General features: G+C 46.2%; 1 protein-coding gene across 25 annotated transcripts in view; it reads right to left on the bottom strand.

Annotated features, from left to right (window-relative positions):
• TCF4 (transcription factor 4) overlaps positions 1–24,528 on the bottom strand; it is a 203,781-nt gene that overhangs the window by 6,234 nt on the left and 173,019 nt on the right. For 17 of the 25 annotated variants that reach the window (XM_090132430.1, XM_090132429.1, XM_090132431.1 and 14 more), the window contains 4 exons: positions 17,265–17,468; positions 9,948–10,083; positions 5,354–5,516; positions 4,731–4,960 (listed from right to left, as the gene is read on the bottom strand). In XM_090132430.1, the coding sequence (XP_089988556.1) occupies positions 4,731–4,960; positions 5,354–5,516; positions 9,948–10,083; positions 17,265–17,468 (733 nt within the window). The remainder of the gene's footprint in view (positions 1–4,730; positions 4,961–5,353; positions 5,517–9,947; positions 10,084–17,264; positions 17,469–24,528) is intronic. The other 8 variants (XM_090132437.1, XM_090132426.1, XM_090132428.1 and 5 more) reach the window with 2 other exon arrangements.

Below are 24,528 nucleotides of genomic sequence, written 5' to 3'. Positions count from 1 at the left end.
GAAGACCCCATAAAACCACATATGACACAATATGACCCTATTAGACCCCATACAACCCCATAAGACCCCACAGGACCCCAAAGAACCCCATGGAACCCCATAGGCCACCATACAACCCCATAAAACCCCATAGGATCTCGTAAGACCCCATAAGGCCCTATTAGACCCGTTGGACACTAGAAGACCCCATAAGACCCCATAGGACCCCATAAGACCCCATAGGATCCCATAAGACACCATAGACAACCATACAAGCCCATAAGACCCCATAGGACCCCATAATCCCATATAAGCCCACATAGGACCCCATAAGATTCCATACGACCCCATAGCACCTCAGAAACCCCCATAGGACTCCATAAGACCGCATAAGACCCTATAGAACCCCATAGAACCCCATAAGAACCCCACACAACCCCATAGAACCCCATAAGCCCCCAGCAAACCCCATAAGAACCCCATAGAACCCCATAAGAACCAAAGAAGACCCAAAAGCCCCTACAGAACCCCATAAGGACCCCATAAGGACCCCATACAACGCCATAGGACCCCATAGGACCCCATATAAGCCCATAAGCCCCCATAGAACCCCATAAGACTGCATAAGAACCCCATAGGACCCCATAATCCCCTATAAGGCTGCAAAGGACCCCATAGGCCACGATAGAACCCCATAGGACCCCATAGACCACCATACAACCCCACAGAACCGCACAAAACCCCATAAGACCCCATAGGACCCCATAAGATCCCATAGGACCCCATAAGACCCCATTGGACCCCACAGGACCCCAGAAAACCCCATATGACCCCATAAAACCTGTAAGACCCCATACGACCCCATAGGACCCCATATGAACCCATATGAACCGATAAGACCCCATAGAAACCCATAGAAACCCATAGACTCCCATACAAACCCATAGGACCCCATAAGCCCCCATAGAGACCCCATCTGACCCCATAAGACCCCATAAGCCCCCATAGGACCCCATCTGACCCCATAAGACCCCATACGACCCCATAGTCCCCCATAGCCTCCCATAGAAACCCATAGCCTCCCATGCGACCCCATAAGACCCCATAGGACCCCATAGACTCCCATAGAGACCCATAGAGACCCCATAAGCCCCCATACGACCCCATACGACCCCATATGACCCCATAGGACCCCATAAGACCCCATAGAGACCCCATAGGACCCCATACGGCCCCTACGACCGCATACAACCCCATAAGCCCCCATAGGACCGCATATGACACCATAGGACCCCATATGACCCCATACGACCCCACAGACTCCCATAGAGACCCATAGACTCCCATAGACTCCCATAGAGACCCCATATGACCCCATACAACCCCATAGTCCCCCATAGCCTCCCATAGAGACCCATAGAGACCCCATATGACCCCATACGACCCCATAAGACCCCATAGGACCCCATAGGACCCCATAGACTCCTATAGAGACCCATAGACTCCTATAGAAACCCATAGAGACCCATAGACTCCCATAGACTCCCATAGAGACCCATAGAGACCCCATAGGACCCCATACGACCCCATAAGCCCCCATAGGACCCCATAGAGACCCCATAGTCCCCCATAGACTCCCATAGAAACCCATAGGCTCCCATAGAAACCCATAGCCTCCCATAGCCTCCCATAGAGACCCCATATGACCCCATACGACCCCATAAGCCCCCATAGGACCCCATATGACCCCATAGAGACCTGATATGACCCCATACGACCCCATAAGCCCCCATAGGACCCCATAGGACCCCATCTGACCCCATAGGACCCCATAGGACCCCATAGAGACCTGTTATGATCCCATACGACCCTATAAGAGCCCATAGGACCCCATACGACGCCATAAGACCCCATAGTCCCCCATAGGCTCCCATAGAGACCGACAGAGACCCCATATGACCCCATAAACTCCCATAGAGACCGCATACGACGCCATACGACCCCATAAGCCCCCATATGACCCCATAAGACCCCATAGGACCCCATGTGAACCCATATACTCCCATAGAGACCCCATACGACCCCATATGACCCCATAGTCCCCCATAGCCTCCCATAGAGACCCCATACGACCCCATACGACGCCATACGACCCCATAGCCTCCCATAAGACCCCATAGGACCCCATAAGCCCCCATAGGACCCCATACGACCCCATATGACCCCATAGTCCCCCATAGCCTCCCATAGAGACCCCATACGACCCCATACGACGCCATACGACCCCATAGCCTCCCATAAGACCCCATAGGACCCCATAAGCCCCCATAGGACCCCATACGACCCCATATGACCCCATAGTCCCCCATAGCCTCCCATAGAGACCCCATACGACCCCATACGACGCCATACGACCCCATAGCCTCCCATAAGACCCCATAGGACCCCATAAGCCCCCATAGGACCCCATACGACCCCATATGACCCCATAGTCCCCCATAGCCTCCCATAGAGACCCCATACGACCCCATACGACGCCATACGACCCCATAGCCTCCCATAAGACCCCATAGGACCCCATAAGCCCCCATAGGACCCCATACGACCCCATATGACCCCATAGTCCCCCATAGCCTCCCATAGAGACCCCATACGACCCCATACGACGCCATACGACCCCATAGCCTCCCATAAGACCCCATAGGACCCCATAAGCCCCCATAGGACCCCATACGACCCCATATGACCCCATAGTCCCCCATAGCCTCCCATAGAGACCCCATACGACCCCATACGACGCCATACGACCCCATAGCCTCCCATAAGACCCCATAGGACCCCATAAGCCCCCATAGGACCCCATACGACCCCATATGACCCCATAGTCCCCCATAGCCTCCCATAGAGACCCCATACGACCCCATACGACGCCATACGACCCCATAGCCTCCCATAAGACCCCATAGGACCCCATAAGCCCCCATAGGACCCCATACGACCCCATATGACCCCATAGTCCCCCATAGCCTCCCATAGAGACCCCATACGACCCCATACGACGCCATACGACCCCATAGCCTCCCATAAGACCCCATAGGACCCCATAAGCCCCCATAGGACCCCATACGACCCCATATGACCCCATAGTCCCCCATAGCCTCCCATAGAGACCCCATACGACCCCATACGACGCCATACGACCCCATAGCCTCCCATAAGACCCCATAGGACCCCATAAGCCCCCATAGGACCCCATACGACCCCATATGACCCCATAGTCCCCCATAGCCTCCCATAGAGACCCCATACGACCCCATACGACGCCATACGACCCCATAGCCTCCCATAAGACCCCATAGGACCCCATAAGCCCCCATAGGACCCCATACGACCCCATATGACCCCATAGTCCCCCATAGCCTCCCATAGAGACCCCATACGACCCCATACGACGCCATACGACCCCATAGCCTCCCATAAGACCCCATAGGACCCCATAAGCCCCCATAGGACCCCATACGACCCCATATGACCCCATAGTCCCCCATAGCCTCCCATAGAGACCCCATACGACCCCATACGACGCCATACGACCCCATAGCCTCCCATAAGACCCCATAGGACCCCATAAGCCCCCATAGGACCCCATACGACCCCATATGACCCCATAGTCCCCCATAGCCTCCCATAGAGACCCCATACGACCCCATACGACGCCATACGACCCCATAGCCTCCCATAAGACCCCATAGGACCCCATAAGCCCCCATAGGACCCCATACGACCCCATATGACCCCATAGTCCCCCATAGCCTCCCATAGAGACCCCATACGACCCCATACGACGCCATACGACCCCATAGCCTCCCATAAGACCCCATAGGACCCCATAAGCCCCCATAGGACCCCATACGACCCCATATGACCCCATAGTCCCCCATAGCCTCCCATAGAGACCCCATACGACCCCATACGACGCCATACGACCCCATAGCCTCCCATAAGACCCCATAGGACCCCATAAGCCCCCATAGGACCCCATACGACCCCATATGACCCCATAGTCCCCCATAGCCTCCCATAGAGACCCCATACGACCCCATACGACGCCATACGACCCCATAGCCTCCCATAAGACCCCATAGGACCCCATAAGCCCCCATAGGACCCCATACGACCCCATATGACCCCATAGTCCCCCATAGCCTCCCATAGAGACCCCATACGACCCCATACGACGCCATACGACCCCATAGCCTCCCATAAGACCCCATAGGACCCCATAAGCCCCCATAGGACCCCATACGACCCCATATGACCCCATAGTCCCCCATAGCCTCCCATAGAGACCCCATACGACCCCATACGACGCCATACGACCCCATAGCCTCCCATAAGACCCCATAGGACCCCATAAGCCCCCATAGGACCCCATACGACCCCATATGACCCCATAGTCCCCCATAGCCTCCCATAGAGACCCCATACGACCCCATACGACGCCATACGACCCCATAGCCTCCCATAAGACCCCATAGGACCCCATAAGCCCCCATAGGACCCCATACGACCCCATATGACCCCATAGTCCCCCATAGCCTCCCATAGAGACCCCATACGACCCCATACGACGCCATACGACCCCATAGCCTCCCATAAGACCCCATAGGACCCCATAAGCCCCCATAGGACCCCATAAAACCCCATAACCCCCCGTCAAACCCCACTAAAACCCCATTTGCCCGACCCACCTCTGACTTGCTGCTCCAAGCTGAGGATGACGGCCACGGCCTGATGCAAAATGAGCAGCTTGGTTTGGGGTTTATCGCTCTTCAAATGCAGCTGCACCATCCGCCCTAATTCCTTAAAAGCTTCGTTAATATCCCTCACCCTCAACCTTTCCCTGGCGTTGTTGGCCATCCTCCTTTCTTTTTCCCTTTCGGCTTTTTGTTCCGGGGTCAAATCTTCGTCGTCGTTATTGCTGAGGGATGCAAACGAGCTGCTTTTTAATTAAATCCCGCATTTCGTGCTCAGCTGCTTTGCAACCTCCTTGCGTCTCCCTTTTTTGCATTGCAACCTTTGCATTCAGCTCTGCAACCTCCTTCCCTCCCCTTTTGCATTGCAACCTTTGCATTCAGCTCTGCAACCTCCTTCCCTCCCCTTTTGCATTGCAACCTTTGCATTCAGCTTTGCAACCTCCTTTCCTCCCCTTTTGCATTGCAACCCTTTTGCATTCAGCTTTGCAACCCTCTTCCCTCCCCTTTTGCAATGCAAACCTGCAAGCCTCGCTCCCCCCTCCCTCCCTTTGCAACGCCGTCACGCCGTTCCTCTTAATTACTGGCATTCGTTAACGGCCTCCCAGCCCCTTTGTTACCTAGACCTTGACCTAGTAATTGATTTCAGCTCCTTCTTGTCCTCGTCCAGTTTTTTGTCCTCGTTGCATTTGGATTCTTGCAAATTCTCGTCGCCTTCGTCGTCCGATTTCAGCTCCGAACTCCCGGATGAGACGCTCTGGCCTTGCAAACCTGCGGCCATGCCTGCAAAAAATGGGATGCAATGCATGCTGGGAAGGGTTGCAAGGCTTGCTGGGTGCTGTGCAATGCAATCTGGGCTTTGCAAAGTGCTTGCAAGGCGATGCAATGCAATGCAAACCAAAGCGACGCGATGCAACGCAATGCAAACCAACCCAAGCGAAGCAAGCAAGCAATGCAAACCCAAGCAATGCAATGCGATGCAATGCATGCTGGGAAGGTTGCAAGGCTTGCTGGGTGCTGTGCAATGCAATCTGGGCTTTGCAAAGTGCTTGCAAGGCGATGCAATGCAATGCAAACCAAAGCGACGCGATGCAACGCAATGCAAACCAACCCAAGCGAAGCAAGCAAGCAATGCAAACCCAAGCAATGCAATGCGATGCAATGCATGCTGGGAAGGTTGCAAGGCTTGCTGGGTGCTGTGCAATGCAATCTGGGCTTTGCAAAGTGCTTGCAAGGCGATGCAATGCAATGCAAACCAAAGCGACGCGATGCAACGCAATGCAAACCAACCCAAGCGAAGCAAGCAAGCAATGCAAACCCAAGCAATGCAATGCGATGCAATGCATGCTGGGAAGGTTGCAAGGCTTGCTGGGTGCTGAGCAGAGCAATCTGGGCTTTGCAAAGTGCTTGCAAGGCGATGCAATGCAATGCAAACCGAAGCGACGCGATGCAACACAACCCAAGCAAAGCAAGCAAGCAATGCAAACCCAAGCAATGCAATGCGATGCAATGCATGCTGGGAAGGGCTGCAAGGCTTGCTGGGTGCTGTGCAATGCAATCTGGGCTTTGCAAAGTGCTTGCAAGGCGATGCAATGCAATGCAAACCGAAGCGACGCGATGCAACACTGTGCAACCTGAGGAAAGCAAAGCAAAGCAAAGCAATGCAAGCAATGCCAAGCAATGCAAAGCAAAGCAATGCAACCCAAGCAATGCAAAGCAATGCAAAGCAATGCAATGCAATGCAACCCAAGCACAGCAAAGCCAAGCAAAGCAATGCAACCCAAGCAAAGCAAAGCAGTGCAAAGCAAAGCAATGCAATGCAATGCAAAGCAACCCAAGCAAAGCAATGCAGTGCAATGCAATGCAAAGCAATGCAACCCAAGCAATGCAAAGGAATGCAAAGCAACTGAAGCAAAAGAAAGCAAAGCAAAGCAATGCAAAGCAATGCAATGCAATGCAATGCAATGCAATGCAACCCAAGCAATGCCAAGCAATGCAATGCAACCCAAGCAATGCAAAGCAAGGCAAAGCAACCCAAGCAATGCAAAGCAATGCAAAGCAAAGCAATGCAATGCAACCCAAGCAAAGCAAAGCAAAGCAATGCCAAGCAAAGCAATGCAATGCAAAATAATGCAACCCAAGCAAAGCCAAGCAATGCAAAGCAATGCAATGCAAAGCAACCCAAGCACAGCAAAGCCAAGCAATGCAATACAATGCAATGCAACCCAAGAAAAGCAAAGCAATGCAAAGCAACCCAAGCAAAGCAATGCAATGCAATGCAATGCAATGCAATGCAATGCAACCCAAGCAATGCAAAGCAAGGCAAAGCAACCCAAGCAATGCAAAGCAATGCAAAGCAAAGCAATGCAACCCAAGCAATACAAAACAAAGCCAAGCAATGCAAAGCAATGCAAAGCAATGCAAAGCAAAGCAATGCAAGCCAAGCAATGCAAAGCAAGGCAAAGCAAATCAATGCAACCCAAGGAAAGCAATGCAATGCATAGCAAAGCAAACCAAGCCAAGCAAAGCAATGTAATGCAATGCAACCCAAGCAATACAAAACAAAGCCAAGCAATGCAAAGCAATGCAAAGCAATGCAATGCAATGCAAAGCAACCCAAGCAAAGCAAAGCCAAGCAATGCAAAGCAACCCAAGAAATGCAAAGCAATGCAATGCAAAGCAATGCAATGCAATGCAATGCAAAGCAATCCAAGCAAAGCAAAGCAATGCAATGCAAAGCAACCCAAGCAAAGCAATGCCAAGCAATGCAATGCAATGCAATGCAAAGCAACTCAAGCAAAGCAATGCAATGCAATGCAAAGCAATGCAATGCAATGCAAAGCAACCCAAGCAATGCAAAGCAATGCAAAGCAATGCAAGCAAAGCCAAGCAATGCAAAGCAATGGAAAGCAACCCAAGCAAAGCAATGCAATGCAATGCAAAGCAATGCAAAGCAATGCAATGCAAAGCAATGCAATGCAATGCAAAGCAACCCAAGCAATACAAAACAAAGCCAAGCAATGCAAAGCAATGCAAAGCAATGCAAAGCAAGCCAAGCAATGCAAAGCAACCCAAGCAATGCAAAGCAATGCAATGCAAAGCAATGCAAAGCAAAGCAATGCAACCCAAGCAATGCAAAGCAAAGCAAAGCAAGCGAAGCGAAAGAAAGCGAAGCAAAGCAATGCAAAGCAAAGCAATGCAAGCAAAGCCAAGCAATGCAAAGCAATGGAAAGCAACCCAAGCAAATCCAAGCAATGCAATGCAAAGCAATGCAACCCAAGCAAAGCAATGCAATGCAATGCAAAGCAACCCAAGCAATGCAATGCAATGCACAGCAATGCAAAGCAAAGCAAAGCAATGCAAAGCAATGCAAAGCAACCCAAGCAATGCAAAGCAATGCAAAGCAATGCAATGCAATGCAAAGCAACCCAAGCAATGCAAAGCAAAGCAAAGCAACCGAAGCGAAAGAAAGCGAAGCAAAGCAATGCAAAGCAAAGCAATGCAAGCAAAGCCAAGCAATGCAAAGCAATGGAAAGCAACCCAAGCAATGCAAAGCAATGCAAAGCAATGCAAGCAAAGCCAAGCAATGCAAAGCAATGCAAGGCAATGCAATGCAATGCAATGCAACCCAAGCAAAGCAATGCAATGCAATGCAAAGCAACCCAAGCAATGCCAAGCAATGCAATGCAAAGCAACCGAAGCAAAGCAATGCAAAGCAATGCAAAGCAACCCAAGCAAAGCAATGCAATGCAATGCAAAGCAACCCAAGCAATGCAAAGCAATGCAATGCAATGCAAAGCAACCCAAGCAAAGCAAAGCCAAGCAATGCAATGCAACCGAAGCAATGCAAAGCAATGCAACCCAAGCAATGCAATGCAATGCAATGCAACCCAAGCAATGCAATGCAATGCAATGCAATGCAATGCAAAGCAACCCAAGCAATGCAAAGCAATGCAAAGCAATGCAAAGCAATGCAACCCAAGCAAAACCAAGCAATGCAAAGCAAAGCAAAGCAAAGCAACCCAAGCAATGCAAAGCAACCCAAGCAATGCAAAGCAAAGCCAAGCAAAGCAATGCAACCCAAGCAATGCAAAGCAATGCAAAGTAACCCAAGCAATGCAAACCAAAGCAAAGCAATGCAAAGCAATGCAAGGCAATGCAATGCAATGCAATGCAACCCAAGCAAAGAAATGCAATGCAATGCAAAGCAACCCAAGCAATGCAATGCCAAGCAATGCAATGCAATGCAATGCAATGCAACCCAAGCAATGCAAAGCAATGCAACGCAAAGCAATGCAATGCAAAGCAACCCAAGCAATGCAAAGCAATGCAAAGCAAAGCAATGCAACCCAAGCAATACAAAACAAAGCCAAGCAATGCAAAGCAAGGCAAAGCAACCCAAGCAATGCAATGCAATGCAATGCAAAGCAAACCAAGCAAAGCAATGCAATGCAATGCAAAGCAACCCAAGCAATGCCAAGCAAAGCAATGCAAGCCAAGCAATGCAAAGCAATGCAAAGCAATGCAAGCAAAGCCAAGCAATGCAAAGCAATGCAAAGCAACCCAAGCAAAGCCAAGCAATGCAAAGCAACCGAAGCAATGCAAAGCAATGCAAAGCAACCCAAGCAATGCAAAGCAAAGCCAAGCAACCCAAGCAATGCAAAGCAATGCAATGCAAAGCAACCCAAGCAATGCCAAGCAAAGCAATGCAAGCCAAGCAATGCAAAGCAATGCAAAGCAATGCAAGCAAAGCCAAGCAATGCAAAGCAATGCAAAGCAACCCAAGCAAAGCCAAGCAATGCAAAGCAACCGAAGCAATGCAAAGCAATGCAAAGCAACCGAAGCAATGCAAAGCAATGCAAAGCAACCCAAGCAATGCAAAGCAAAGCCAAGCAACCCAAGCAATGCAAAGCAAAGCCAAGCAATGCAAAGCAATGCAAAGCAATGCAAAGCAATGCAAGCAAAGCCAAGCAATGCAAAGCAACCGAAGCAAAACCAAGCAAAGCAAAGCAATGCAAAGCAACCCAAGCAATGCAAAGCAATGCAAGCAAAGCCAAGCAATGCAAAGCAATGCAATGCAAAGCAACCGAAGCAAAGCAATGCAATGCAATGCAATGCAAAGCAACCCAAGCAATGCAAAGCAATGCAAAGCAAGCGAAGCGAAAGAAAGCGAAGCAAAGCAATGCAAAGCAACAGCACCAAGTTGCAACTGACCCCTGTAAGGATCCTGGCCTTGGTTGAGCTCCGGAGACGTGGCAGATTGCACAGGGAGCTGAGGAACAGCCACTTGATTGGGGAGCAAAGGGTGAGCGGAGCGCAGCCCCACGGCGTCATCGCGATGGGCTGCCACCTGCAAAGGAAAAAGGGGGGGGGAAGGGATGGGGTGAAATGGGGGAAAAGTTGAGGGGGGAGAGGGGTTGGGGTGGGGGTGGGGGTGGGGTGGGGGTGGGGTGGGAATGGGGTGGGAATGGGGTGGGATGGGGGTTGGGATGGGAATGGGGTGGGATTGGATTGGGGTTGGGATGGCATTGGGATGGGAATGGGGTGGGATTGGGGTGGGGTGGGAATGGGGTGGGAATGGGGTGGGAATGGGATGGAGATGGCATTGGGGTGGGTATAGAATGGGATTGGGATGGGATTGGGGTGGGAATGGGGTTGGGGTGGGTATAGAATGGGATTGGGACGGGATTGGGGTGGGATTGGGATGGGATTGGGATGGGATGGGATTGGGGTGGGAATGGGATTGGGATTGGGATGGGAATGGGATGGGATTGAGGTAGGAATGAGATTGGGATGGGGAAGGGATTGGGATGGGTATAGAATGGGATTGGGGTGGGATTGGGGTGGGAATGGGGTGGGGTTGGGGTGGGAATGGGATTGGGATGGGATTGGGGTGGGTATAGAATGGGATTGGGGTGGGATTGGATTGGGGTTGGGATGGGATTGGGATGGGAATGGGATGGGAATGGGATTGGGATGGGTATAGAATGGGATTGGGATGAGATTGGGGTGGGAATGGGATGGAGATGGGATGAGGAAGGGATTGGGATGGATATACAATGGGATTGGAATGGGATTGGGATGGGATGAGATCAGGGTAGGAATGGGAATGGGTATAGAATGGGATTGGGATGGGATGGGAATGGGATGGGGATGGAATTGGGATGGGTATAGAATGGGATTGGGATGGGATGGGATTGAGGTAGGAATGAGATTGGGATGGGGAAGGGATTGGGATGGGTATAGAATGGGATTGGGGTGGGATTGGGGTGGGAATGGGGTGGGGTTGGGGTGGGAATGGGATGGAGATGGCATTGGGGTGGGTATAGAATGGGATTGGGATGGGATTGGGGTGGGAATGGGGTTGGGATGGGATTGGGATGGGTATAGAATGGGGTTGGGATGGGATTGGGATGGGATGAGGTTGGGATGGGGGTTGGGATGGGTATAGAATGGGATTGGGATGGGATTGGGGTGGGATTGGGGTGGGATTGGGGTGGGATTGGGATGGGATTGGGGTGGGATGGGGATGGCATTGGGATGGGAATGGGATGGGGATGGGATTGGGATGGGTATAGAATGGGATCAGGGTGGGATTGGATTGGGGTGGGAATCGGATTGCGATGGGATGGGGATGGGATTGGGATGGGATGGGATAGGGGTAGGAATGAGATTGGGATGGGGAAGGGATTGGGATGGGTATAGAATGGGATTGGGATGGGATTGGGGTGGGAATGGGATTGGGATGGGTATAGAATGGGATTGGGATGGGTATAGAATGGGATTGGGATGGGATTAGGATGGGATGAGGTTGGGATAGGGATTGGGATGGCTATAGAATGGGATTGGGACGGGATTGGGGTGGGATTGGGGTGGGAATGGGGTTGGGATGGGTATAGAATGGGATTGGGATGGGATTGGGGTGGGATTGGGGTGGGATTGGATTGGGGTTGGGATGGGATTGGGATGGGAATGGGATTGGGATGGGATTCGGGTGGGAATGGGATGGAGATGGGATTGGGATGGGTATAGAATAGGGTTGGGATGGGATTGGGATGGGATTGGGGTGGGATTGGATTGGGGTTGGGATGGGATTGGGATGGGAATGGGATGGGGATGGGATTGGGATGGGATTGGGATGGGATTGGGATGGGATTGGGATGGGATGAGGTTGGGATGGGGATTGGGATGGGTATAGAATGGGATTGGGATGGGATTGGGGTGGGATTGGGATGGGATTGGGATGGGATGAGGTTGGGATGGGGATTGGGATGGGTATAGAATGGGATTGGGATGGGATTGGGGTGGGATTGGGATGGGGATGGGATGCGATTGGGATTGGGATGGGATGGGAATAGGATTGGAAATGGGATTGAGGTGGGATGGGATGGGATGGGAATGGGATTGGGATGGGATTGGGACTGGGATGGGATGGGAATGGGTATAGAATGGGATTGGGATGGGGATAGGATTGGGATGGTTATAGAATGGTATTGGAATGGGATTGGGATGGGATTGGAATGGGATTAGAAGGGGATTAGGATGGGATGGAGATGGGATTAGGAATTGGGCGGGATGGAAAAAGGATTGGGATGCGATAGGAATAGAATGGGATGGGAATAGGATTGGAAACGGGATTGGGATGGGATGGGAATGGGATTGAGATGAGAATGGAACAGGATTGTGTTGGGAGTGGGATGGGAATGGGATGGGATGGGAATCTGGATGGGATTGGGATGGGATGTGGATTGAATAGGGATGGGGGTGGGGTTGGGATGGGTAAGAAATGGGGCTGGAATGGGAATGGGGTTGGGATGGAATGGAAAAAGATTGGGAATAGGAATGGGATTGGGATGGGAATGGAAAGGTTGGGATGAGGATGAAATGGGAACAAAATGGAAATAGGATTGGGGTGGGGATGAGGATGAAAGGGGAACGGGGTGGGAATGAGATGAGATAGGAATGGGAATTGGATGGGAATGGGATTGGGATGGGATGGGAATGGGATTGGGATGGGATGGGAATGGGAACTGGATGGGAATGGGATCGGAAATACGACGGGGGCAGCGATGGGAACGGGAATCCCCAACCCAACCTCCAACCCCAAACCCAACCTCCACTCCCAAATTCACCTTCCAGGACCCAAATCCCCCCCCTCTGAGCTCCCCCAAATTGTTACCATCGCATCCTTTACCTCTCCCTCCTCCCCTCTCCCCCTTCCCCCCTTCCCTTCTCCCTTTATTACCCGCAGCTGCCCGGCCTTTCATGTCTTAAAACCCAAATGTGGAAAACATTACCCACATCCTCCAGCTTTTTGGAGCCTTTTGGGGCACACATTCCACCCCCCCTCCTTTCCTTTCAATTTCCTTTTCATCACGAAACGCGTTCGGCTGACTCCACTCCTCAACTATTTCCTTTGGTCGGATGTTTTCCTTTCTAAATCCAACCCAGTTTTCCTCCCCACAACCCTCAACCCCCCCCTCAAATATGGTTTCAACCACGCTGGTTTAAGACTGAAAGCTTCTCTTTTCTTCTTTCGTTCTCCCTTTTCCTTTTCCTTTTCCTTTTCCTTTTCCTTTCCATCCTTCCTTCCTTCCTTCCTTCCTTCCTTTTTATTCCCTTCCCTTCTTTTCTCTCCCTTCCTTCTTTCCACCCTTCCTCCCTTCTTTTCCTTTCCCTTCTTTTTCTTCCCCTCCCTTCCCATCTTTTCTCTCTCTTCCTTCTTTCCATCCTTCCTCCCTTCTTTTTCATCCCTTCTCTTCTCTTCTCTTCCCTTCCCTTCCCTTCCCTTCCCTTCCCTTCCCTTCCCTTCCCTTCCCTTCCCTTCCCTTCCCTTCCCTTCCCTTCCCTTCCCTTCCCTTCCCTTCCCTTCCCTTCCCTTCCCTCCCCTCCCCTCCCCTCCCCTCCCCTCCCCTCCCCTCCCCTCCCCTCCCCTCCCTTCCTTCTTTCCATCTTTCCTTCTTTCTTTTTCATCTCTTCCCTTCCCTTCCTTTCTTCTTTCCACCCTTCCTCCCTTCTTTTTCTTCCCCTTCTTTTCCTTCCCTTCCCTTCCCTTCCGTTCTTTTCTCTTCCTCCCTTCTCTCCATCCTTCCTCCCTTCTTTTTCTTCCCTTCCCTCTTTCTTCCTCCCTTCCTTTCCTTTTCCATCCTCCCTTCCCTTCCTCTCCCATCACCCCCAACCCCCCCCCCCAAAAAACAACCCACCCCAACCCCTCCTTACCATCAACGAATGCCTGTTGGCCGACAGCAACCCAGTCCCATAGCCAGACCCCAACCCAGCCATGGCCCCGTTATGACTTCCCTTTCCTCTCCTTCCTTCCTCCTTCCCTCCTTCCCTTCCCTTCCCTTCCCTTCTTTTTCTTCCCTTCCCTTCCCTTCCCTTCCCTTCCCTTCCCTTCCCTTCCCTTCCCTTCCCTTCCCTTCCCTTCCCTTCCCTTCCCTTCCCTTCCCTTCCCTTCCCTTCCCTTCCCTCTTTTCTCTCCTTTCCTTCTTTCAATCCTTCCTCCCTTCTTTTTCATCCCTTCCCTTCCCATTTTCTCTTCCTCCTTTCTTTCCATCCTTCCTCCCTTCTTTTTATTCCCTTCCCTTCTTTTCTCTCCCTTCCTTCTTTCCACCCTTCCTCCCTTCTTTTCCTTTCCCTTCTTTTTCTTCCCCTCCCTTCCCATCTTTTCTCTCTCTTCCTTCTTTCCATCCTTCCTCCCTTCTTTTTCATCCCTTCCCTTCCCTTCCCTTCCCTTCCCTTCCCTTCCCTTCCCTTCCCTTCCCTTCCCTTCCCTTCCCTCCCTTCCTTCTTTCCATCCTTCCTTCTTTCTTTTTCATCCCTTCCCTTCCCTTCCCTTCCTTTCTTCTTTCCACCCTTCCTCCCTTCTTTTTCTTCCCCTTCTTTTCCTTCCCTTCCCTTCCGTTCTTTTCTCTTCCTCCCTTCTCTCCATCCTTCCTCCCTTCTTTTTCTTCCCTTCCCTTCCTTTTCCATCCTCCCTTCCCTTCCTCTCCCATCACCCCCAACCCCCCCCCCCAAAAAACAACCCACCCCAACCCCTCCTTACCATCAACGAATGCCTGTTGGCCGACAGCAACCCAGTCCCATAGCCAGACCCCAACCCAGCCATGGCCCCGTTATGACTTCCCTTTCCTCTCCTTCCTTCCTCCTTCCCTCCTTCCCTTCCCTTCCCTTCCCTTCTTTTTCTTCCCTTCCCTTCCCTTCCCTTCCCTTCCCTTCCCTTCCCTTCCCTTCCCTTCCCTTCCCTTCCCTTCCCTTCCCTTCCCTTCCCTTCCCTTCCCTTCCCTTCCCTCTTTTCTCTCCTTTCCTTCTTTCAATCCTTCCTCCCTTCTTTTTCATCCCTTCCCTTCCCATTTTCTCTTCCTCCTTTCTTTCCATCCTTCCTCCCTTCTTTTTATTCCCTTCCCTTCTTTTCTCTCCCTTCCTTCTTTCCACCCTTCCTCCCTTCTTTTCCTTTCCCTTCTTTTTCTTCCCCTCCCTTCCCATCTTTTCTCTCTCTTCCTTCTTTCCATCCTTCCTCCCTTCTTTTTCATCCCTTCCCTTCCCTTCCCTTCCCTTCCCTTCCCTTCCCTTCCCTTCCCTTCCCTTCCCTTCCCTTCCCTTCCCTTCCCTTCCCTTCCCTTCCCTTCCCTTCCCTTCCCTCCCTTCCTTCTTTCCATCCTTCCTTCTTTCTTTTTCATCCCTTCCCTTCCCTTCCCTTCCTTTCTTCTTTCCACCCTTCCTCCCTTCTTTTTCTTCCCCTTCTTTTCCTTCCCTTCCCTTCCGTTCTTTTCTCTTCCTCCCTTCTCTCCATCCTTCCTCCCTTCTTTTTCTTCCCTTCCCTTCCTTTTCCATCCTCCCTTCCCTTCCTCTCCCATCACCCCCAACCCCCCCCCCCAAAAAACAACCCACCCCAACCCCTCCTTACCATCAACGAATGCCTGTTGGCCGACAGCAACCCAGTCCCATAGCCAGACCCCAACCCAGCCATGGCCCCGTTATGACTTCCCTTTCCTCTCCTTCCTTCCTCCTTCCCTCCTTCCCTTCCCTTCCCTTCCCTTCTTTTTCTTCCCTTCCCTTCCCTTCCCTTCCCTTCCCTTCCCTTCCCTTCCCTTCCCTTCCCTTCCCTTCCCTTCCCTTCCCTTCCCTTCCCTCTTTTCTCTCCTTTCCTTCTTTCAATCCTTCCTCCCTTCTTTTTCATCCCTTCCCTTCCCATTTTCTCTTCCTCCTTTCTTTCCATCCTTCCTCCCTTCTTTTTATTCCCTTCCCTTCTTTTCTCTCCCTTCCTTCTTTCCACCCTTCCTCCCTTCTTTTCCTTTCCCTTCTTTTTCTTCCCCTCCCTTCCCATCTTTTCTCTCTCTTCCTTCTTTCCATCCTTCCTCCCTTCTTTTTCATCCCTTCTCTTCTCTTCCCTTCCCTTCCCTTCCCTTCCCTTCCCTTCCCTTCCCTTCCCTTCCCTTCCCTTCCCTTCCCTTCCCTTCCCTTCCCTTCCCTTCCCTTCCCTTCCCTTCCCTCCCTTCCTTCTTTCCATCCTTCCTTCTTTCTTTTTCATCCCTTCCCTTCCCTTCCCTTCCTTTCTTCTTTCCACCCTTCCTCCCTTCTTTTTCTTCCCCTTCTTTTCCTTCCCTTCCCTTCCGTTCTTTTCTCTTCCTCCCTTCTCTCCATCCTTCCTCCCTTCTTTTTCTTCCCTTCCCTTCCTTTTCCATCCTCCCTTCCCTTCCTCTCCCATCACCCCCAACCCCCCCCCCCCAAAAAACAACCCACCCCAACCCCTCCTTACCATCAACGAATGCCTGTTGGCCGACAGCAACCCAGTCCCATAGCCAGACCCCAACCCAGCCATGGCCCCGTTATGACTTCCCTTTCCTCTCCTTCCTTCCTCCTTCCCTCCTTCCCTTCCCTTCCCTTCCCTTCCCTTCCCTTCCCTTCCCTTCCCTTCCCTTCCCTTCCCTTCCCTTCCCTTCCCTTCCCTTCCCTTCCCTTCCCTTCCCTTCCCTTCCCATTTTCACTCCCTTCCTTCTTTCCACCCTTCCTCCCTTCTTTTTTTTCCCCTTCCCTTCCTTTCCCTTCATTTCTTTTCTCTCCCTTCCTTCTTTCCACCCTTCCTCCCTTCTTTTTCTTCCCCATCTTTTTCTACCCTTCCCTTCTTTTCTCTCCCTTCCTTCTTTCCATCCTTCCTCCATTCTTTTTCATCCCTCCTCTCCTCTCCTCTCCTCTCCTCTCCTCTCCTCTCCTCTCCTCTCCTCTCCTCTCCTCTCCTCTCCTCTCCTCTCCTCTCCTCTCCTCTCCTCTCCTCTTCCCTTCCCTTCCCTTCTTTTCTCTCCCTTCTTTCTTTCCATTCTTCCTCCCTTCTTTTCCATCCCTTCCCTTCCCTTCTTCTTTCCACCCTTCCTCCCTTCTTTTTCTTCCCCTTCTTTTTCTTCTCTTCCCTTCCGTTCTTTTCTCTTCCTCCCTTCTCTCCATCCTTCCTCCCTTCTTTTTCATCCCTTCCCTTCCTCTCCCATCACCCCCAACCCCCCCCCCAAAAAACAACCCACCCCAACCCCTCCTTACCATCAACGAATGCCTGTTGGCCGACAGCAACCCAGTCCCATAGCCAGACCCCAACCCAGCCATGGCCCCGTTATGAGCAGCTCCTATCAAGCCATGCATTTCCCCATGGCCTCCCCCGATGGCCGTCCCGGCTCCGACCGCGTGGTTCCTCAACACGTGGATGGCGTCGTCCAGCCGCTCCAAACGATCCTCGATGCGGCTCTGCTGGGGAGACACAACCCCAAAAAAACCTCAGCGAGGCGTTTTACCCCTTTTCCCCCTCAGTTCCCCTTTTTCTCCCCCTTCGTTTTCCTTTTTCTCCCGATTTTTCCCGATTTTTTCCTCATTTTCCACTTTTTTTCCTCATTGTTTTTATTTCTCGCTGATTTTTGCTGCATTTTTCCCACTTCTCCTGATTATTTCCTTTCTTTCCTGCTATTTTCCTCGTTTTCCTTGGATTTTTCAATTTCTCCTCATTCATTCCCTTTTTTTCCTGATTTTTTTCCTGAATTTTCCCTGATTTTTTAGATTCTTCCTGATTTTTTCCTGAATTTTCCCTGATTTCTTCCCTTTTTCCTGATTTTTTTCCTTTTTTCCTCATTTTTTTCCTAATTTTTCGTCATTTTTCCTGATTTTTCCTGATTTTTCCCTTTTTTCCAGATTTTTTTCTTTTTTTTCCCGATTTTTTCCTGAATTTTGCCCAATTTTTCCCTTTTTCCGTCATTTTTCTTCCTGTTTTTTTCCTGAATTTTTCCTGATTTTGCTCTTTATTCTGCATTTTTACCTTTTCCCCCAGATTAATCCTTTTTTCTGTTTTTTTTCCACATTTTTCCTGATTTTTTCCTCGTTTTCCCTGATTTTTTTCCGTTTCTCCTGATTTTTCCTGAATTTTAACTGATTTTTTCATTTTACCCGATTTTTTTTCCATTTTTCTTTATTTTCCCCTTTTTTTCCTCATTTTTTTTATTTCTCGCTGATTCTTGCGTCATTTTTCCTCATTTTTCCCACTTCTCCTGATTATTTCCTTTCTTTTCTGATATTTTCCTCGTTTTCCTTGATTTTTTTCCAATTACTCTGATTTTTTTCCATTTTTTCCTCATTTTTCCTCATTTTTTCCCGATTTTTTCCATTCTTCCTTTTTCCTCATTTTTTCCTGATTTTCTCTTCTTTTCCCTCATTTTTTCTTCATTCTTCCTTATATTTTCAGATTTTTCCTGATTTTTCCTGATTTTTCCCTTTTTTTCCCTGATTTTTCTCTTATTTCTCGATTTTTTCCTGAATTTTGCCCGATTTTTCCTTTTTCCCTCATTTTTTCCTTTCCTTTCCTGATTTTTTCCTGAATTTTTCCCGATTTTTCCCTTTTTTTCTGCATTTTTCCCTTTTTACCCAGATACTTCCATTTTCTGTTTTTTTTTCCACATTTTTCCTGATTTTTCCTCGTTTTCCCTGATTTCTTACGTTTCTCCTCATTTTTCCTGATTTTTTCCTAATTTTTTCTTCATTTTTCCCGATTTTTTCCATTTTTCCTGATTTTCCACTTTTTTTCCTCATTGTTTTTATTTCTCGCTGATTCTTGCGTCATTTTTCCTCATTTTTCCCACTTCTCCTGATTATTTCCTTTCTTTCCTGATATTTTCCTCGTTTTCCTTGATTTTTTTCCAATTATCCTGATTTTTATCCATTTTTTCCTCATTTTTCCTCATTTTTCCTCATTTTTCTTGATTTTTTTCCTTTCTTCCTCATTTCCTCCTAAATTTTTCTTGATTTTTTCCCTTTTTCCTGATTTTCTCCTTTTTTCCCTCATTTTTCCTCATTCTTCCTTATATTTCCAGATTTTTCCTGATTTTTCCTGATTTTTCCCGTTTTTCCTGATTTCTTCCTTTTTTTCCCGATTTTTTTCCTGAATTTTGCCCGATTTTTCCTATTTTTTCTGATTTTTTCGTTTTTTTCCCTGAATTTTTCCTGAATTTTTTGTTTTTTCCCTTTTTTTTGCAGTTTTCCCTTTTTTCCCAGATTCTTCCTTTTTTTTCTGTTTTTTTCCGCATTTTTTCTGATTTTTTCCTCTTTTTCCCTGACTTTTTCCGTTTCCCCTGATTTTTCCTCAATTTTTACAGATTTTTTCCTCATTTTTTCTGATTTATCACTCATTTTTCCTGATTTCCCCCTTTTTTTCCTGTTTTTTTTACTCATGTTTCCTGATTTTTCCCTTTTCTCCTGATTTTTTCCATTCTTCCTTCTTTCTTCCTGAATTTTTCCTGATTTTTCCTTTTTTTTTCCGGATTTTTCCTTTCTTTCCCACATTTTATTCTTTTTTTCCTGATTTTTCCGCTTATCCTGAATTTTTTACGTATTTTTTCCTGTTTTTTCCCTTTTTTCCTGATTTTTTCCTGATTTTTTCCTGAATTTTTCCATTTTTTTCCTGATTTTTTCATTTTTCCTTATTTCTCCCTGAATGTTTCCTGTTTTTTCACTTTTCTCCTGAATTTCACCTTTTTTTCCCGGATTTTTTCCTTTTTGTTCCTGATTTTCACCTTTTTTCTATTTTTTTCCTGATTTTTTCCAGTTTTTTCCCTTTTCTTCTCATTTTCACCTTTTTTTCCGGATTTTTTTCCTTTTCTTCCAGATTTTTTCCTTTTTTTCCTGATTTTTTCCTGAATTTTTCCTCATTTTTTCCTTTTTTCCGGATTTTTCCCTTTTCTCCTGATTTTTCGCTCTTTTTCCTTATTTTTCCTTTTTTTCCTGATTTTTTCTCATTTTTCCTGATTTTTTCCTGTTTTTTTCCTGATTTTTTCTCATTTTTCCCGATTTTTTCCTGTTTTTTTCCTGATTTTTTCCATTTATCCTCATTTTTTCCCGACTTTTTCCTGATTTTTCCATCTTTTTTCCTGATTTTTCCCCTTTTTTCCCGGATTATTCCCCTTTTTTTTCCTGATTTTTCCTCGTGTTTCCTAATTTTTCCATTTTTCCTGATTTTTCCCTGAACTTTTCCTGATTTTTCCCTGCTTTTTCCCCTTTTTTCCCCTGATTTTTCATTTTTTCCTGATTTTTTTCTTTTTCCGCTTTTTCCCCTTTTTTTTTCCTAATTTTTGACTCATTTCTCCTGACTTTTTCCTGATTTTTTTCCTTTTTTCCTGATTTTTCCGAATTTTTCCTGATTTTTCCTTTTTTTTCTTGATTTTTTCCTTTTTTCCTGTTTTTTTACTTAATTTTTCCTGATCTTTTCCTTTTTTCCTAATTTTTTCCTTAGTTTTTCCCATTTCTTCTGATTTTCACCTTTTTTTCCGGATTTTTTTCCTTTTTTTCCTGATTGTTTCCTTTTTTCCTAATTTTTCAATCATTCTTCCTAATTTTTCCTCATTTTTCTTGATTTTTTCATTCATCCTGATTTTTTCCTTTTTTCTTCATTTTTTCCTCATTTTTTCTGATTTTTTCCATTTATCCTGATTTTTTTCCTGATTCACTTCCTGATTTTTCCCATTTTTTCCTGATTTTTCTCTTTTTTTGCTGATTTTTCCTTTTTTTCCCTGTTTTTTCCCTTTTTTCCTGATTTTTTCCTGACTTTTTCCAGATTTTCCTTCTTTTTTCTCCAGATTTCCCCCTTTTTTCCTGAATTTTTCCTGAATTTTTCCTGATTTTTTTCCTGATTTCCCCCTTTTGTCCTGATTTTGTCCTGATTTTTTCCTGATTTTTTCTCATTTTTCCTGATTTTACCCTTTTTCCTGATTTTTTCCCTGATTTTTCCTTTTTTTCCCTGATTTTTCCTTTTTTTCCCCTCATTTTTTCCTTTTTTTTCTGATTTTTCAACCATTTTTCCTGATTTTTTCCTCATTTTTTCCTGATTTTTTCCCTTTTGTTCCTGTTTTTTTCTTTTTCCTGACTTTTTCCCTATTTTTTCCTGACTTTTTCCTGATTTTCCCCTTATTTCTTCTTTTTCTCCCCGAGTTTTCCTTTTTTTCCCAGATTTTTTCCTGAATTTTTCCTCATTTTTCCCTTTTTTCCTGGTTTTTTCCCCTTTCCCGTGATCTTTTTCTCTTTTTTTCTTTATTTTTTCCTTTTTTCCTTTTTTTTCTTGCTTTTTTCCTCATTTATCCTGAATTTTTCCTCATTTTTTCCTCATTTTGTCCTTTTTTCCTGATTTTTTCCTCATTTTTCCTGATTTTTTCCGTTCATCCTGAATTTTTCCTTATTTTTTCCTGTTTTTCCCTTATTTCCCCCTTATTTCTCTTTTTTTCCCTTACAATCCTTTCTTTTTCCTCATTTTTCCCCTTATTTTTCCTTTTTCCCCTTTTTTTTTCCTTTTCTCCCTCATTTTTTCCTTCCTTTCTTTCTTTTTTTTCCTGATTTTTCCTCATTTTCCCCTTTTTTCCCCTTATTTCCCCTTTTTCCTCTTATTTTTCCGGATTTTTCCCTGATTTTTCCTTTTTTCCCCTTATTTTTCCTTCCCCCTCCCCATTATTTTTCCTTCCTTTTCTTTTTCCCCCTCATTTTTTCCTTTTTCCCCTTATTTTTCCTTATTTTTCCCCTTAATTCTCCCTTTTTTCCCCTTATTTTCCCCTATTTTTCCCCTATTTTTCCCTTTTTTTCCTTATCTTTTCCTTATTTTTTCTTTTTTTCCCCTTTCAGTCCCTTTTTTTCCCTTATTTTCCCCTTATTTCTCCTTTTTCCACCTTTTTCCCCCTTATTTTTGTTTTTCTCCCTTATTTCTTCCTTTTTTCCCTTTTTTTCCTAATTTTTCCCTTTTTTTTCCCTTATTTTTCCTTATTTTTCATTTATTTTTCCTTTTCCCCTCCTTCTCGTTCCTTTTCCCCCTTCATTTCTTCTTTTTTTCCCCTTATTTTCCCTTTTCCCCCCTTACTTTTCCTTTTTTCCCCTTATAATCCCTTCTTTTCCCTCATTTCCCCCCTTATTTCTCCTTTTGTTTTCCCTTTTTTCCCCTTATTTTCCCTTTTTTCCCTTATTTTTTCCTTTTTCCTCTTATTTTTCCTGATTTTTTCCTGATTTTCCTGATTTTTTCCTGATTTTTCCTGTTTTTTTCCTGATTTTCCTGATTTTTCCTGATTTTTTCTCCCCCATTTTCCTATTTTTTCCCTTATTTCTCCATTTTTTCCTTTATTTTTCTTCTTCCCCCCCCCTTCTCGTTCTTTTTCCTTCTTTCCCCCCCACATTTTTCCCCTTTTCCCCTTAATTTCCCCCTATATTTCCTTTTTCCCCTTTACTTTTCCTTTTTTCCCCCACATCTTCCCTTCTTCTTCCTTATTTTTCCCTTATTTTTAATTCCCTCCCATTTTCATCCATATTTCCCCCCTTATTTCTCCTTTTTCCTTATTTTTTCCTTTTTTCCCCTTAATTTTCCTCCTTTTCTCCCCATATTTTTCCTTTATTCCCTTCTTTTCCCTCTATTTCCCCCTTTTTTCCCTTATTTTTTCCTTTTTTCCTAATTTTTCCCCTTACTTTTCCTTCCCCCCCCCTTTTTTCCCTTATTTTTTCCTTTTTTTTTTAATTTTTCCCCTTACTTTTCCTTTCCCCCCCCTTTTTTCCCTTATTTCTTCCTTTTCTCCCCATTATTTTTCTTTTCCTTATCTTTTTTTCCTCTTATTTTTCATTTTTCCCCTTACTTTCCTTTTTTTCCCCTTATTTCCCCTCATATTTCCTTTTTTTTCCCCTTATTTTCCCTTATATTTCCTTTTTCCCCCCTTATTTTCCCTTATAATTCCTTTTTTCCCCCTTATTTCCCCTTAAATTTCCCCTTTTTCCCCCATATTTCCCCCTTTTTCCTCATTTTCTCCTTTTTTATCCTTATTTTCCCTTTTCTCCTCTTATTCTTCTGTTTTTTTCCCCTTCTTCTTTTTTTTTTCCCTTCTCCTTCCTTATATTTCCTTATTTTTCCCTTTTTCCCCCTTGTTTTCCCTCATGTTTCCTTTTCCCCCCCTTATTTTTCCTTTTATTTCCCTTCTTTTCCTTTTTTTCTTTGCCTTTTCCCCCATTTTCTCCCTATTTTTCCCTTCTTTTTCCTTTTTTCCCCCTCATTTTTCCTCATTATTCCTTTTTTCCCCCTCATTTTTCCTCATTTTTTTCCCTTCTTTTTCCCTTTTTCCCTCGTTTTTCCTTATAATTCTTCTTTCCCCCTCATTTTTCCTCATTTTTTCCCCTTCTTTTCCCTTTTTTCCTTCCTGTTTCCTTATTATTTCCTTTCCTCCTTATTTTTCCTTATAATTTTCCTTATTTTTCCTCATTTTTCCCCTTTTTCCCTCATTTTTCCTCATTATTCCTTTTTTCCCCCTCATTTTCCCTCATTTTTTCCCCTTCTTTTCCTCTTTTCCTTCCTGTTTCCTTATTATTTCCTTTTCTCCTCATTTTTCCTTATAATTTTCCTTATTTTTCCTCATTTTTCCCCTTTTTCCCTCGTTTTTCCCTATAATTCTTCTTTTCCCCCTCATTTTTTCCCCTTCTTTTCCACTTTTTCCTTCCTGTTTCCTTATTATTTCCCTTTCCTCCTTATTTTTCCTTATAATTTTCCTTATTTTTCCCCTTCTTTTTCCCCCTTTTCCCTCGTTTTTCCTTATAATTCTTCTTTCCCCCCTCATTTTTCCTCATTTTTCCCCTTCTTTTCCCTTTTTTCCTTCCTGTTTCCTTATTAATTCCTTTCCTCCTTATTTTTCCTTACACTTTTCCTTATTTTTCCTCATTTTTCCCCTTCTTTTCCCCTTTTTCCCTCATTTTTCCTCATTATTCCTTTTTTCCCCCTCATTTTTCCTCATTTTTTCCCCTTCTTTTCCCTTTTTCCTTCCTTTTTCCTTATTATTTCCTTTCCTCCTTATTTTTCCTTATAATTTTCCTTATTTTTCCCCTTCTTTTTCCCTTTTCCCCTCGTTTTTCCTTATAATTCTTCTTTTCCCCCTCATTTTTTCCCCTTCTTTTCCTCTTTTCCTTCCTTTTTCCTTATTATTTCCTTTCCTCCTTATTTTTCCTTATAATTTTCCTTATTTTTCCTCATTTTTCCCTTTTTCCCTTATTTTTCCTCATTATTCCTTTTTCCCCCTCATTTTTCCTCATTTTTTCCCCTTCTTTTCCCTTTTTCCTTCCTGTTTCCTTATTATTTCCTTTCCTCCTTATTTTTCCTTATAATTTTCCTTATTTTTCCTCATTTTTCCCCCTTTTCCCTCGTTTTTCCTTATAATTCTTCTTTTCCCTTTCATTTTTCCTCATTTTCTCCCCTTCTTTTCCCTTTTTCCTTCCTGTTTCCTAATTATTTCCTTTCCTCCTTATTTTTCCTTATACTTTTCCT

Source organism: Phasianus colchicus, chromosome Z (genome assembly GCF_987193195.1).
Source record: "Phasianus colchicus chromosome Z, bPhaCol1.hap1.1, whole genome shotgun sequence".
Taxonomy (NCBI): domain Eukaryota; kingdom Metazoa; phylum Chordata; class Aves; order Galliformes; family Phasianidae; genus Phasianus; species Phasianus colchicus.
The sequence above is the reverse complement of the archived record's forward strand: the minus strand, read 5'-3'. Positions and strand labels throughout refer to the sequence as shown.